General features: G+C 46.1%; 1 protein-coding gene across 1 annotated transcript in view; it reads right to left on the bottom strand.

Annotated features, from left to right (window-relative positions):
* LOC126850731 (protein dachsous) overlaps positions 1–16,151 on the bottom strand; it is a 289,588-nt gene extending 273,437 nt beyond the window's left edge. The window contains exon 1 of the mRNA XM_050593981.1: positions 12,896–16,151. Within this exon, the coding sequence (XP_050449938.1) occupies positions 12,896–14,587 (1,692 nt within the window). The 5' untranslated portion in view covers positions 14,588–16,151. The remainder of the gene's footprint in view (positions 1–12,895) is intronic.
* Positions 16,152–17,064: the final 913 nt, after the last annotated feature.

Consider the following 17,064-nt stretch of genomic DNA (forward strand, 5'->3'; position numbering starts at 1 on the left):
CACTCGCTCGTCTCACTGCGTCATCGTTGCGTCGCGCCGTACTCGCAAGACGCAATTTATTTCATGAAAGGCCCATCGAAATTAAAATGAGGTACTTAGGCATTTCGGTGTGTATTCGTGCACTATATTTAAGATCTTCAGATCATCGACATTTTGTGTATAATCCGTATGTTCCCAAAAAGGAATTCAAAATATAAAATGTGCAAAATGTAAGAATGATAATCCACGGGATCGTATCGATAGTCGAACTTGACTTGAATAGAATAACGATGATATTTCATTCCAAGCCGAGTTTATCAATAGTACCTATTACGTAATGCAAATCATACGACACGCATTCACATTGAGAAGCATACAAAAGGGTAATTGATACTTGATTGTGATATGGTGTTTTTTTACAATAACGAGCTACGCGATACGCATTGTTGCGAAAGATTAACTCACCTATGATTGAATTGTTGAAGACTGTACAGCGGTTGCATTGACATTCGATTTAATGATCTCATTGCATTACTAACATTGTGCATACATTACTATCAAAATATCACATCGAGAGCACTATAAGGCCAACGGTTCCCGATGGAGAAACGGCTTAGCTAATTGAAATATACCGAGTAACACAAACAGTTATCTGTCCCAATTCTTAGCAAGTTTTACATTTGATGCAAATCAAGCGAGCTAAAAAAATTTCTTCATATCTTCCTATTTGTGTCAAAATACACATGTCATATATGGAAAATATATTACAACACATATTAATCTGTCCATCTATTATATATACATATCAGTTATCATATTCCATATTATTATCCAAATTTTTAATAATATTACAAATAATAATTATGCAAATAAAATATGATTAATAGTCCGTGACATTAAAATTGCTAACACATTTATTAGTCTGACGTATGATTTCGCCACTAATTGTAAGATATAATGAAATTTGCAATAATAATTTGTTATCTCCATAATGCGTTCTAATATTATAAATTACGTTATATCATCTATTCCGCATATATCATGATGTTAAATTATATGTCGTTCATTCGTCCAAGATGATTTTCACGATATTGACATACCTTGCACATCGCGCTTATCCAACTTAAATTCCAGTTCCGAATATTTTGCGCGAAAACGGTCCGTTGATTAAACGTGAACTTAATTAAAAGTCGACCTTGTCCTGCGAATAGCTTTCGCAATTATTGCTACATCGTTATTGTTGCCAATGACAAGGGTAATGTTACAGCGATAGATGACGTTAAAAGTCACGGCGCTCGGAGCGTTCTATCGCCGTCTAATGATGTACTCGTAGCACGTTTAAACGCTCGTAAATTAGAACGCGACCAGTTTTCGCGCGATTCTTCTCGCTTTCGAGAACAGCCCTTATTTACGAGCAGCGCATCTAAGACGCAGCGCTCGGGGGTCATCGCGGTTCATCGGCAGGATAGAGCATGCGCGGAGATATCAACTCGAGTGTGTTGGCGCTAATTTCGTAAACTTTTCGCAGCGTGATTTACATCTCGCCTTATTTACGTCACGTTAATTACTCCTCATCTCGGTCATCAACCGAGAATCATGATTTAATCTTCGCATCTCGGAAGATCTCACTGCACATTCATCTAATGATTGAGGCGAGATATCTCTGGATATTAGATCGCGAGATAACTCGCATAGAAGTGCGAAAATATAGGCGAACTGATACGCTTGGAGGCCGCGCAAACTGGCCACGAATTGGTTTAACTCATGGATTTACTCGCCATGAAAGTTCGAACAGGCCAGTCGAGAAAATATCAAGCAATTCCGCGAACGTATACGAGGTCTACCGCGTCGTAAACGCCGCAGCGAAGATACACGTGTTGCAGGGCGGGAGGAGGAAGAAGAGGAGAGAACCCGGGCGGATGGTTGAACCGATCGTATATCAAGCGTAATAGAGAATTGCCCCGGTAATATACCGGAATAATTCCAGGAAATCCTAGACAATCCGTTATACTATAATTACAGGAGTGCGAGAATAAGTTCTCGTATCACGTCGTTGATAATAATAACGCGCGAAGAATTTGCCGAGCGATATATCACGCCGCGAGAAATAAAGTTTGTACGAATCATACACGAGATGACTGTCGCGTTGACGCGGATTTGTTTCCCGCGCGATATATGTAGATGAACAAATGATTATCTTGTCAGAAAGAGATGAACTCTCACTGTATACTTTAATAAAATAAATCATCCACACACGCGCGTTTCTCACATCAATGAATTATAATTATCGCTAATCATACCATTACATCTGTACTGGATCGAGCGAGTTAATAATGTCCAGATTGTCCAGATGCCAGCGTATATAACGATGTAATTCGACCGTATTTATCACAAATGTATCGTGCACATATTTCATTATGACTTACAAGATTATTCTGTAACTGTAAATTTTAACGATTGAGTTTTATTTTGCAGTTTTCCTGTCATCAATGTATAATTTTCCTGAAAAAAAAAAAAAAAAAACACTATTATTCCCTTATTATGTCATGCTAAATAATATTAAATTGCACTAAAAAAGCAAGATGAAATCTTTCCATTTCGTGCGTTAATGTCTCGTATAATCAAAGGGACATTAAAGTTAAAAGCCTTCGATCCCGGAAGAACAATACGGAATTTCTCACGAGCGCTTCCGCGACAAGAAATTGCGAGAGAAGGACGAGAGACGAAAAGAGATCTGTCGAGTTATCGGTCTTATCGATCGGTCAGCGTAACGACGAATTTCCGTCGAAGCGAGAGAGCGAGCGATGTAGATTAAGGTGAGCGCGCGCGCGGAAGGGAAGGCGGGAAAGGTAGGGCAGAATGGAAAAGATGATTGGTTGGGAGTGAGAAGAGAGGCGCGGATCCTATCGGAAAGTAATTACCGGGCCGGTCGTGCGGTCGTAATTAATCAAATTCCGCGTAGGGATGACGCGACGAAAACGAATCGGCCCCGGGGGAATCCATTAGTGAAACACGCGTGTCTCGCGTGTATTATCTTGGGCCGGCGCGCACACGGAAGTGTGCGAGCGCGCTTACACACATACACAACCCTCGGCCACTCGCGCACGGCCCGCACTCTCCGTACTCTCGCACTCTCGCGAGGCGTTAGCTTCCACTTGACGCGCACGATCCTTCGATCTTGCACCTTATCCGACTAATTGTACGAGACTCTCTTTCTTTCTCTCTCTCTCTCTCTTTCCCCCTTTTCTCGTCCGGGAGAACCGTGACGGATCGACGGGTCAATCGAGGTCGTCACTCGGCGCATCTCGCCGCGCTTCTTCTTGCCGCTTATCTCCGATTACACCGAGCGGAGCAGCCATCGGTTTTCCGCGCGCGAGAGATGGGAGCGCGGAACGGATTAAGTGTAACTCGGAAGAAGCCGATCCAGAGGAGACTTGGTTAACTGACCTTGAGCTGGCGATTCGCGCCGTCCCTTACTGGATTATAGTGCTATAATACGCGAGATAACCGCAACGTGTCCCGCCAACTCACAACTATCCGCTGCTTGATGGATGTTTAACCCTTTTCCACGATAAATCCTTGTTCCAGAGAAATCTCTTCGGTTTATTTTCCTTCCGCATCTATATTTCCACATATTTTAAATATCCTCCGATGGAAGGATATGTATAAATTGGCAAACGCGGAAGGATTAATCCGTGATGATAGAGAATGGAGGCGTGCATAAAACCCATCACGTGAGCGTGAAATTTTTCTTCCTATCGTTTATAGTTTCTCTGATCGCGAAAATGATTACGATTCGTAACACCAACGATTTTATTGATACGCTAACCTCGATACGCAGTTCTTTGTTTTAGCAACGTAATGGTAAAATAATGAAATTCTTTATTGCACGGAGAATAAACGCGACTTTGTAATAAGATACTCGATAATGCTTTTTGTCTAACAGTATCATTATTCACGCGGTAGATACGGTCCTTCTTATTGCTTATCGTCGGTTACATTACGAGATAGACGGTACGATCGTGTAATGCGAAACGGCTTTAAGGATAATTTCACGACACATAGCACGAATACTTCTCTATTAACGCCAAGTGCAATCCTTAATGTATAACGCAAATGAAGGCAATCTGTCGACGCAACCGTCGCCTTGCATCTCGACTATATAAGTCGAGATAAAATAAAATTTCCCTAATAACAGCCGGTTTCTTATATCATCGACATAAACAAGGTCATTCTCGCTAATGACACAAACAGAGAAAGGGAAAAAAAGAATTAAATATATATATGGCCGTGAAACACGCGTCTAATAATACTCGCGATTAAAATTATCAATCGCTAGTGTTAGTATTTGACACGTTACTCTCCGTGACTGGCGATTAGTATGCAGACTTAGAGCGCTGCATGTAAATCATATAATGGCACTGCGTCGGAGCAATTCTCAAGTGCTTCGTTAACTGCTCCACATCCATAACTGCCTGTCCTATCGATAAGCCAATCAAGCCGCCCGTAATCGACCACCTACACGACTTTCCTGCAGCGTGCATCGATCGGAAAGTGCTTTTCCCTCTGAGCGTTGCAGCCTGACCGGTCGCGAGACGAGATGCGTGCGGCGGAATGCGCCCGAGAGCTCGATCGTGCGGCGGAGAAAACGCTTGAGACGTGAGATCGCCAATGATCGATCGCGAAATTAAGTGTAAAACTAAACTCGCACACGCTCACGAAATCCAATCTCGCGTGCAACCTTCGGATTCCGTCCATCGGGCAATGACCGACATATATAAAAATTCGCCTCGTTTATTCCGTAATCCGATATAATGAAGAGAGAAGCGAACAATACAATCTGATGCACAGAGAGAGAGAGAGAGAGAGAGAGAGAGAGAGAGAGAAACAGTGTAAGAGACTGCCTTGGCAAATTTCATCATCGTTTAAAAATAACCGCTAGCGGTCAAATTAAATTTTTATGGACTCAAGAAATGTGACATCAGTCTTCATCGAATCATATAATAATGTTCAAACGTACACATACTTTTAAGCTATCTAAATATAATTTTTAGCGCATACGTTTATTTTTTTAAAGTTAATATTTCATTAATCAATTTCGGGTTTATATTTTTTTTTTTCCGATGACATCGTGAATGTATTACTGTTTATCTGCCAAAGCGAAAACTTTCACAAGTAACGGATCTATTTTTTCACGGAATCGCGAAATGGGATGTTTTGTAGATGCGGCAAACACGCGTGATGTACGTGCAAATGTCTACGGTTGGTTTAACCCGACGCTTGCACTTTCCCGGTCGCACCAAGTGCATTGGAAAGTGCGGCTCACACGCAGTTTCCCGTCCCTTTTCTCTCGCGCCTTCATCTCTCGATTGCCTCTATCTGCCCGGTACCGATCTGCCTATCGAGCGCTTTCTCTCCTCGACGCCTCGATGCATATACATACGCACTTAAAACCTCTCTTCCATCTCCCCTTCCCCCCTTCCCTCTCACTCTTCTTCGTCGTTTCGTTAAACTTGGAGGAAACGCTCGGCTGCAACCAGCCGCGGGCTCTTCGGCATGGAGTGATCGAGAATGACCGACTTCGATCGGGATCATGAAGCATGGCCCGATTTTAACGTTTTAACGCCTTTGGCGAATCTAAAGAGTTTCTTAATCGCCTCTCATCCCCGCATCTTTGTTATAACTTAATTAAGTAGTTTATTCAAGGGCGTATGAAAAATGAAAAATATATTGATCATATAGTTCTATTTTCTCTCCATCGCTTCAAAGTGAATCGAGAAAGAGAATTCTCTGTGAGAAATTATAATTTTCCAAAGAGAAATGTCGTCAGGCAAAAGAGAAAAATTATTAGATATGACCGAACATAAATGTAAAATTATACTTTACGTGCGAGACTACAACATATTATCACAATAATTAAACTTTTAAAGACGAACATTACGATCTACGTTATTTTCATTCATTATCGCAACGATACGTACCAGCGATTTTATGATATCCGATACTAGACATTTATAGATATTCGGAACAATCATGCCACATTAATAAGTTCAAGTATCCTATAATATCATTCGAGTAACGACATATTACTTAAACTGTCTTATTCGCATTATCCCTATAATACTTGATAATAATATCATCATTTAAGTAACAGAAATTGACGTATGCGTTATTAATTCTTACATTTTGAAAAAAAAAAGAAAATATTTCAAATTATTATCAGAAAATTATTTTTTTTTTTTATCTAAACAAATTTTATGAATACGTGTTGCATAAAATTTCGTTCAAAACTTCATAAATTTTTTATAAGTCGCCAGTGATGTCATTATAAAACGGCTTTGGGCGCGCTTGTAATCCCGGTATGATAATCGCGGGAAAAAGGAGGAAGAGGAGAGGGATATCGTACGATTGCGTAGAGAGCGCAGGGATTTTTCTCGGCTTGTCTTCCGCGGTCTGTAGCCAGACTCGCCCAGCTGCCAAGGATTTTACGAGCCGTTCCTTTCTGAACGGCGTTATACACCGTAGACTCTCGGGAGCACACCTCAGTCTCGGCCCTCTCGTAGGAGTTCTCGAGCAATCACCTACTTCTTACGACGTACACATCTTCTACTCTTGGTCAGCCCGACAGCTTCCGTATCGTTTGTCCGCATCGTTGCATCACGCGCGTGTGAAAGGAGATTTAAAAAAAAAATATCGGTGGGGCACTAAAGCACTGAATTTTTCGCGAGATTTCGCGCGCAGAATTCGAGTCCGAAATTGCAGTCTTCTCTCATGAGTAACCGCCAATGTAAAACGCGGAAAAAGCTCGTATTGGAAATGTGGCTAGCTAAGCCTTGGGCTCGTTTCTTGCATAATTCTTGCCGATGTGAGAAACTTGAAATTTACGATCAAGAAATACCGGCGACTTATCTTTTTCCACGATTATTTAAATAGATTACGATACCCTGTGCATTTTGAACGTGAGGACGAACGACAGGTCGTCTAATACCTCACCACCCACTATCTGAGAAGAGAGAAGAGGACGTTGGGTAATCCAGGGAGACATGGGAAACTCGATAACGGATGGTTATCGCGCGCGATGCTGCTAGAAGCGCAAGAAAATGATGGTAATCAGCTACGCCGATAAGGATAATCCTGTTTTTTTTTTTTTCGTTAAACGATCGCCGCCCGTTAGGATTTATTTTCAACCGTCGAACCGAGAATTGTTCGAGAGAGGCGTTCCTGCCGAAGAAAATCGCGCGATTCGTCGCATATATCATTCCACTTCATGGTGAAACGTACAGACTGATTATTTAAGCTATCTAATCCTGTGGCAGCGCATCACTATAATTAAAAAAAAAAAAATAATATTTTGCTCCCCACATTTCATCCGATAAATAAAAAGATTATTTAAATCAAGGTATAAAAGATATGATTTACCGTTGCACAAAGCGCTAGTTCGTACGAGTGAGTTTCCGGCATTCGTCATTAGCAAAAACCAGGTCTGTCGGTCTGGCGTATTTTTGCACAAAGAGAAATTTGGTTAATGTGTGCGCTTTAATAAGGATGACTTTCTAATGCCCATAATTGTGCTTTGCGCGATACGGCCACGTGATATAAGTCGTTATTCGATGAGAGACGGTCTGCTTTTTTCTTTTTCCATTGGAAATTTAATCTCTATTATTCCTGAAATGAGGATACGGAATAGTGAATGTAATGAACGACGGTGTTACGCGCATCACATGCAAGAGCGACTACACAGTATACTTTCGCACGATCTGATATTTTTAATGTAGAGAATTAAAACGTAAATGACTGCAAAATAATATAGCGAAAGATACGAACAAAATCACTCTCAAGATCGAAAATCAATAAGTCTTACATCGCGTTGACAATTTCTTATACGAAACACGATATGCAAAGACATAAATCATATTTAGGCTGTAGAAAATGCCGTACCAATGATCTCAAGATAAATAATTTCGTTCATACATATATATTTTCACTTCCAATTCTCCAGAAAATATAAACGCGTTATAATCTTCATTATACATTCTCTGCTTTAATTCGAAGCTACACGTGTTTGTGACGTGACGCTCGCGGGTTAACGAGCGCGTGTCACATTTTGCAATTCGAGCGGAGCGCGCGGGCTTCGGACAAAACTAGATTCGTATTATGTAGCGCGGTATTACGATTAGATCGCGTGTGTTGTAGCACATTGATTGCATAATCCGCTTGTAAATAAGCGGTCGTGCGCTTACACTCGCTCGCTCGTTCGCACCGAAAGAACGCGAGCATTGTCACCTGTCGACGAGCAATCGCGCGTTGTGAGAAAGTAACGCGAAATATATTAGAAATATCGTAAAATTATGACTTTTTAGAAGCACGGCTATCGAGCGTGCTGCTTCGCAACTGCAACAGCACGACGGGGCAGTGTGGCGACGGCGAACGGTGCACACGCGAATGCATATACATATATCTTTGCCTCGTCGTTGCGCTCGGGAATGCGGTCTACAGCGCGTAGGATCGAGAGCGAACCAACGAGAAGTAGGGAGGGACCAGAAGCGAGCAAAGGAAAGAAAGAGAAAAGAGATGTACGAGCGAGACCGAGACAAGGAAAACGAGAAGGAGATACGAGGAGAATGGTTGAGAGGGATAGAAAGAAAGGGAAGAGAAAGAAAAAGAGAGAAGGAGAGAGAAAGACGGAGCGAGAGATTATAAGGAAAAGGACGGAGAGAAAAGAGACGTAGAGAGACGAAGCAGTCGAGTCTGCACGTAGGAAAGAAAACAAGATAGAATGAGAGAAAGAGAGAGAAGAGGAGAAGAGATAAAAGAGAAGAAGAATCATTGGTAGGGAGGAGTGAAGGGAGAAGAGCGCACGGCAGTCGTAAACGGCAACAATTGCTTCGGGCGTTGCCACTCGAAAGCCCGAGTACCTAATGCCAGATGTCAGACGGTGGTTAGAGTCATTACGGTCATCACTTCGTACCGCGATATATACCGGCGTCCGAGATAGATAGATAGAGATAGAAATAGAGAGAGAGAGAGAGAGAGAGAAAGAGTGTGTGTGCATCCCCGAAAGATACGACGGCATTGCTCGCGCGATTACACGCGTGGCGATTCACGTTCGAGTCACAATCTCGATTCTTCGACTCGATATAGCGGTCATGAAAAATGTAGCGACAAATGATCGTTCACGTCTTTTCGGTCCTCGAGAAGAACTCCAAGATGCTTGGAGAAAAGTCGGCGCGTCTCGAAATAGAGCACGCCTGGCTGCATTTTTCTCGAGTCCTTCGTTCTTTTCGAGCTTCGTTGTTAGAGACGGACAAAAGATGCCGTGGCTTAATGATCCTCCGTCACCGGTTAGGATGGATAATGGGAGACCTGCGCGAGGATGAATTGGAACCACTGTTCCCGACAGTGTAGGCCGCGCGTGTACGTGTACACGGGATACATACGCGTATACGCACGCGTTCCGTTATTCCTCGTGCGTGAATATGCGCGGATATTGTTAGATTCGATGAGTGATGTTTGCTAATAATGCGATTCCTACGCGAGATTGCAAACGCGAGATGTCGAAAAAATTAATTATGTCATAATTGAATAGCTTATCAATCTAAAAGTAATATCTGTGTTATTCGTGTACTTTTATTTATTTTTTATACCCGTCATTGCCTTCGACATTTATCGCTATCGGAATCAAACGGCCACACGTTTGGCGTTAAGAGGAGACGAGAGCAGAGACAGTGGTTTCTCTTAGGAATCGAACGCGAGGACTCGACTCACGCGAGTCCAACTTCCAAAACCCGTTTCTACAGCGGAGCCGCCGCTAGATCTGGTCTCTGTTCGCGAGATAGAAAGAGCAGCGAGATAGAGAAGGAAGGAGCGAGATCGAGAGACAGACAGAAAGAAAGAGAGAGAAACATATGAAGGGGAAAGGGCAGGAGGCCCCGAGAGACGAAGGACCAAAGGGGGTGGAGCTGCATCGAGAGGGATGGAACGAAGAGGACGTCCGGGCCCGGGCCAGGACCCGATTCCGAGAGGGCCCGAACGAAAAATCTGTAATTATAATAATTACAGTCGGGCGCGCGCGGACAACAATTATAAATTATCATTGAACTAGGCAACGAAATGTCAATAAAATATATATCGTACCGGGGGCAGCCATTATACATTGAGTCGCATCGCACATGTATGGGTCCCCGGCGGATGCGCGCGATGCTTGCATCGGCGATTGAAAAATGCACTCTGCTTATTCCCGTGCAATTTCCATCGGCATTCGGCGGCGTGTAGTCGCGTTGCACGCGGATGACAATCCAACGGGACAAAAAAGGGCCGAGCGTGGTCGCGCGCGCGCGCGAGACAGACGGACGTGAGAGGATGGAGGGAGAAGAAAGAGGAGAAAGAAGATTTCTTCTCTTCCTTTATTTTGCGTTCCTGCTTCGCGTGTCCCTTCCCTCCAGAATCTACGGTCCCTTATGAATCGATGTTGTATGAATGACGGACGCCTTTGTGAAGTCGTTTCATGGATGAATATATCTCGGTCAGAAATGCGACGGCCGAGATGCGTTAAGCATATGCAGCGAGAAGCGTTTTTATCGCGCGCGCGCGTTTCGTCAAAGCGTAAAGAAGCGCATTGACCGTGTCAGGGCGATTTAACGGTCGGCGCGATACCGTCGACGATCGGCTCTCTGATTGCGGCGAATTAGTCTCTCCGGCATTATCGGCGTATTACATCAGACTTTCACTTTCAGGAACTTTCAGTAACTTTCAGCGCCGAGTTTGAATTGCGCGTTTAGGTGAGGGAAAAAAATTAAAAGAAACGAATTTACCGCCGCTCGCGTTACACTCCTGCTCCTTGGCTGGCTGCGCCGAGAGATCTCGATTTCTCGCGGCTCTATCTCGCGATAGCATGATTACCGGTGCGCGAGCTAAGAGGTGTAATGTTACTTTCGACGATTATACACGTCAAATGTAATACGATCATTCGTAATGTCAGACGACAGCCGGTACACGCGTAATCGCTTTAGCAAAACGACGCGAGATCTCAAATTTCAGAGACGCATGACTCCCCACTATGTCAACTCTTCCGGGATTCGCTCTTCACTCCCACCTCCTGTCATTTATTCCCCGCTCGTCGTTATCCCGTTCGAAACGTATACAAATGCGCGACCGCTCGTACGGCAGGATGTACCAATGCGCCGGCTCATAAAGCACCATCGGTGTGTCGGGACTAACTTGTTCGCGCTCAAACACCGCTCTGGGGAAGATCGTCTCGTCGTTGTATAGCGGCGGCGGCGGCGGCGACGGCCCCACTAAGGAAACGTCGGCGGGATTCCTCCGCGAGCGCCACGTGGTCGATATAATACCGGAATACGAGGTGAGACGAGGTGAGACGAGACAAGACGAGACGAGAGACGGGGGGAATCAACAGAGAAGGCGCTGTACTCATCTCCTCTCGGGTCGGTGACGCTACGCCCCGAGCGATTCATGTCGCCCCGTTATCCGCGTGTCCATACGTACGCAACACTTTTGCGTACAGTATACTTTCCTCATTCAGGTCGCTCTCGTATTCCCTCTCTCGTTCTCCCCTCATCCTTCTTTCTTCCTCTCGGAGAAAAAAAACGCGCGACCGCTAGCGCGGAGACGCGTATGCAAATGAGAAGTCGCGCGTGGATTTTACTTCATCTCCGAATCGAGTACATCTTTCCCGGAATAAAAAGACGATGATCGATAACTCTGCACTACCTGGATAACCGCGGTACTAATTGAAACACGGCGAAGAAAATCTCTCGCTCGTCCTCGCGAGTACCAATTACAGCTTTCCCGTAACGTACATGCCTGACAGCTCACGACTGGCTTACGAGCGATGCGTTCGTGCCCTTTCGCCCGCTTGGCCGCGTGGAAGGTAACCTTTAATGTGAATCCTAGCGATTTTACGCGCGAAACGACGTAGCTTATGCGAGGGTTAAAATATCCACCGTCAATTCTTTTGAATCGAGACGCGACATTTAAGATATTAATTTATAGAGGCTCGTCGCGAGAGCTCGGGTAAACGTCTCTCGCAATCGATTGCGATGACGGATCAATTACGGATTGCCATATAAAGACCTAGTGACGGATTTTCTTCGATTGTGAATGACGGTAAAGATTAGCTTCTTAACTATATGTCAATTAAGCCTCGATTTCTCGCATCGTGAACATTCGCGAACGCGATTCGTAACTTCTGTATAATCGACTTGTGCGCGCAAACGATGATGATTTAACAAATTAAGATAGAGGAATCAACTTCTCGCCTGAATCGAATTTTTTTAAATATAAATATCAATTACACGTAGAAAGAGAAAGGGAGAAAGACTACCGACAGTACCACGCTTGTTAAGAGAGATGACAGCGACGTTTACACTCGCGAACGTTCAGACAAGTGTGGAAAATATTCCGCACGTCATATAGATATCAAGCGACATGACAAGCAATTCACAAAATTGCAACAGCCCGCGGATCTATTTCGCAACTTTTTGCGTTAACCGGCTAACAAAACAATCGTTAGCGTTTTATTATATATACATATATATATATATATATAATTATGTATATTATATTGTTTGCGATTGTTTTGTTAGCCGAGTTGAAAGTGTGATATATGTATATATGAGACTTCATGCGCGTTAAGAACGCAGTATTAAAACACAATTATATCGCGCCGCTGCATGTGAAAAGCGTAACGTAAACATATCGTTCACTTTAACAGTGTGCGAAACACTTTTCAGCTCGCGTCACATAAACACATTCACCCGTCTTCACGCGACTTGACATGGCATTAACGCTTTGACGTATCGATCAAGGATCTCCGCTTTCTCACATTTCCGCGACGCGCGCAATCAACGCTTCGTTACTCGCCGTGAAGAGAAATCGTCATTTTCGCACGATCTCTTACCTTGAGAAAGCAGCGTCCGACGGGCATGTCCTCTGGCACGGTGGCGTTGTAGAGCGGCTTCTCGAAGATCGGCTCGTTGTCGTTGTAATCGTGCACTGTCACGCGTACGGTCGCGCTGCTGCTCAGGGGCGGCCGTCCGGAATCGGTCGCGATCACCACGAGGATCGGCGCCGGGTCGATCTCGCATTCCACGTGCGTCACCGTGCTGATGAGTCCGGTGATCTCGTCGATCGCGAACCACGACGTCGTGTTGAGCAGGGAGTAACGTACGGCCGAGTTTGCGCCTTCGTCGAGATCGGTCGCGGTCACTTGTAGCACCGACGTGCCAGGCTCGGATGTCTCCAGAAGATGAGCCTCGTATCTCTCCTGCACAAACTTGGGCGCGTTGTCGTTGACGTCGGTGACGAGCAGTCGAAAGGTGCGCACGGCACGAAGCGGTGGAGTTCCGGCGTCCGTTGCCTCCACTGACAGATCGTAGACGGGCTTCTCTTCGCGATCCAGTGGACGTTCCACCACCACTAGATAGATGATGTTGTCTCGCGTGGCCAGGCCAAAGTGACCCTCGCCACCGGTAAGCGTAACTGTCGCGTTCGAATATTCCGTTCTAGAATCGGGATCACTGACGGATATCCGGGCGATGAATTCGCCGGGTTGCGCGCTCTCGCTGATCTTGGGGGTCGCGTCGTCCGATAGGAAGATGACAGTGATGGCCGGCTGATTGTCATTGACATCAGTCACGCGTACAGATAGAAAGGCGCTAGCTTCCAGCGGTTGGGCGCCACGATCCCGGGCGACGATCACCAGCTCGTGCCGTTCCTTAGACTCAAAGTCGAGGGCCTTGTTGACGTAGACCATACCGGTCTCCGGATCGATGCGGAACATCTCCTCGCGATCCGACTGCCGGCGATTGATGGAGTACTCGATGCGACCATTGTCACCGGCATCGGCGTCAGTCGCGTTCACCGCCAGTACCGGTGTGCCGACGGTTGCATTCTCCGGCACGCACGCGACATAGCGCGTCTGATTGAAGATGGGCGGATTGTCGTTGACGTCTTGCACCGTCACGTTCACGTGCAGGCTCGACCGGAGCGGTGGCGTTCCACCATCGAGCGCCTCGATCACCAAATGATAACGCGAACGCGCCTCCCGATCCAGCGAGCCGGAATTCTGCAAGTCTAGATAGAGGACACCGTCGCGGCCACGATGCTGCGATAGCCGGAAGACGTCGCCGTGATTGCCGGATACGATCTCGTAGCGTTGCGTCGAGTATTGGCCGAGATCGGGATCCTTGGCCGGTGGTAATGCTCGTTTGGCGTCGCGCGGTGAATTCTCCGGAAACTCCACGTCCACATGGTCCACGGGAAAGGTTGGCGCGTTATCGTTCTCGTCAAGGACATTCACGACGACCTGTATGTTCTGTTGCAACGCCACCAGACTATACGACGGACGGGTCTCGCGGTCTAGCTGTACCCTCGTTCTTATCTCGCCTGTCCCCTGATCGACGATCAGATCGGACTCGACCGATGAACCCGGCACTGACACTATTAGGTACGGCGGATTGTCGGCGTCGATAAAGCCCACCCTAGTACCCGGCCGCGCATTCTCGGAGACCTCCAGGTACTTTACGTGCTCGGGCAGCGCGCCCGGAGCGAGGGTCGCTCCCAGGACGAGGAACAGTAGCAGATGCCGCATCCTGGGGGTCTCCAACACCACGGCCGTCCTCCTCCTCCTCCTCCTCTCCCGTCTTCGTGATATTATCTCGATCTTTCCATTCCTACGCGGTCGCTAGTCTCGCGAAAGGTCGATGATGAACGAAAAACGTATCACTTGCGTCTTCTAAAATCGCACTATGTGACACTTAGAGTCTTTTCGATGTCCTTCTCCTTCTTGCTCGCACGAAATTCCTTTCTCGTCCGCGACGACAAAACTCACGGTGATTAGCACGGCGCTTTCCTTTCTTTACCGGCACCTTTATTATCACCTAACCTAATCTAACATATTTAGCACCAGCACCAACGAACCACGAAATCACTGCTTTTATCCTCGGTTTCTCTCGGCTATAATATCACTTACACCGACGCGGAGTATTATCTCTATTTTCTCGCGGGAAAAAAAAAAACGTAGCTTCGCATTCAGAAAACCGGCAATTGTCTCACTGCGTCGTCGACCTGTCGTGGCCGTACGAGCCGTTCCCTGGTGCAATCCGCGACATATCGGCGTCGTGGGGATTCTTTTACGCGAATGAACACGGTCGAATTATGACGTCATCCCTCTATTCTTCGAAATCTTCTTTTCTCTCCCCTTTTACTCGCACGCTATGTTTCTCGGCTGATTTCCAGGATATTTCTTCTTTCCTATTTTTCTTCGCCAGTTAGGCACGTCCTAAGTACACTCGCTGTCACCGGAAATATCTCGACGGCGAGATATGGCACATTCCTCGCGTTAGATTGACGACCTGATAATGGGACCGATCAGCACGACCGGTCGTGAACCCGGCGCAATCGTCTCGCGTCATACATGATGTCCCGTCGGACACCTCGTGCGTCTGTCCTTGGGACACACGTTTCCGTTCCTCAGCGTGATCCTGCGTCGCGGACTCCCGTCGATCACGGCACGCCTAATTCGTTCCACGATGTTTCGAGCCGGTCGTTGCCGTTGTCATTGTTCCTAGCTTCACGCGAGACATCCGCTTCTTCTATGTTGCGGATCGTGGATTAAAATTTAGACGGAGGTAATGCTCAAACGAGAAATCAGAATAATCAGATTCGAGAATGGAGAGAACGGAAAAAAACAACTATATTTATATACGTATTTCGAACTGTCAATGTACACTCGCGAGACACGCACTGATAGGATAAATAACGCGCTTCTGCCCGATCTTGCGTACGCGAAATGCGCGCGAATTAACACGATATACGCACCTACGTTCACTGAGATACTCGCGAATCGCGATTCTCTTCGCGGCACTGCCGGGACGCGTAATCTTGTCCGTCTCTCTTCTCCGTTCACGCGTCGATATCGCGATGATAGGCCGAGGCCTCTCGAACGGAGCACTTGGTATCGCGCGCTGAAGACTCTCACGCAGGTCGTTTCCAGGTAAACGACGGGCGGGACGAATCAGTCTTACGTTCACGTATGTCGATGATCCGTATGCGCGAACTCTGCGACGGGAGATTAAATAAAATCCCCTTGAGAGATACGGCACGAGGTGTTGTCGCGTACTCGAGCCCAACGTCCGTTCCGCGCGGCTTCGAGGTTAGGCATGCACTGACATGGCGGCACCTGCGATGCTTACCCTTCCCCTGACTCGACGGACCCGCGCGATCGTGGGACTCGAGGAGAGCAAGGGGGTTCGCGAAGCTGGACCCAACCGGCGGCCATCTTGGAGAGGGGAGCAGCAATGCTGCTCGCAACCGGGCCTCGGCATTCAACGCGCTCCTCGGCAGCGAGCAGCTAGACCATACCAAACTCTCTTACCTGCCTTGCTTGCCTGCTCGCATGCCGACTCACTCGCACTCCTCTCGCATCCTTTTCCTTCTCTCCTTCATCTCTCTCCACCGTCCTATCTACCTACCTACCTACCTACCTGAGCGCTCGGTATGCGAGGAACCGACTTACCGTCGGCGCTCATTCCGCGCCCGGCCCTACATAGAGCCTCCTGTGCCAAAGTCCTGGAATTTCGTGACGCGACAAGAAAAATGGCTACGAAAACGTGCCGTCTCCTAGAAACGCGTATTACACGAAAATAGGCTTTTCGAGAAAAATTCTCGGAGCGAAAGGATGTCAATGTCTAGTATGAATTGTCAATTGTCTAATGACTAATGACAGGAGGCAGGACAAGTTCTGGAATTTTTGCAACGTGACCAGAAAAATATCGGAGCATGTCTAGGCAATATATTCCATAAATTGCCTAATGACTTAAGATCGAACAAGATAAATTTCCAAGCTTGTGGAATTTTATGGCATGACAAGAGAGAACATGTGCCATCTCTTATTGTTAGACACGTAAATCAGAATTACAAAAATGCAAAATGCCTTTTATATATGACATACAGATAATCTAATATCTATGATTGAGTAGAACAAATTGCAATCACATATTAAGGAAATCTGCAATTAAATTTCGAATTAAATTTCAAACTTCTTCAAATATTATAGATGCTTTCGTT

The sequence above is a fragment of the Cataglyphis hispanica genome, chromosome 7 (assembly GCF_021464435.1).
Source record: "Cataglyphis hispanica isolate Lineage 1 chromosome 7, ULB_Chis1_1.0, whole genome shotgun sequence".
Taxonomy (NCBI): domain Eukaryota; kingdom Metazoa; phylum Arthropoda; class Insecta; order Hymenoptera; family Formicidae; genus Cataglyphis; species Cataglyphis hispanica.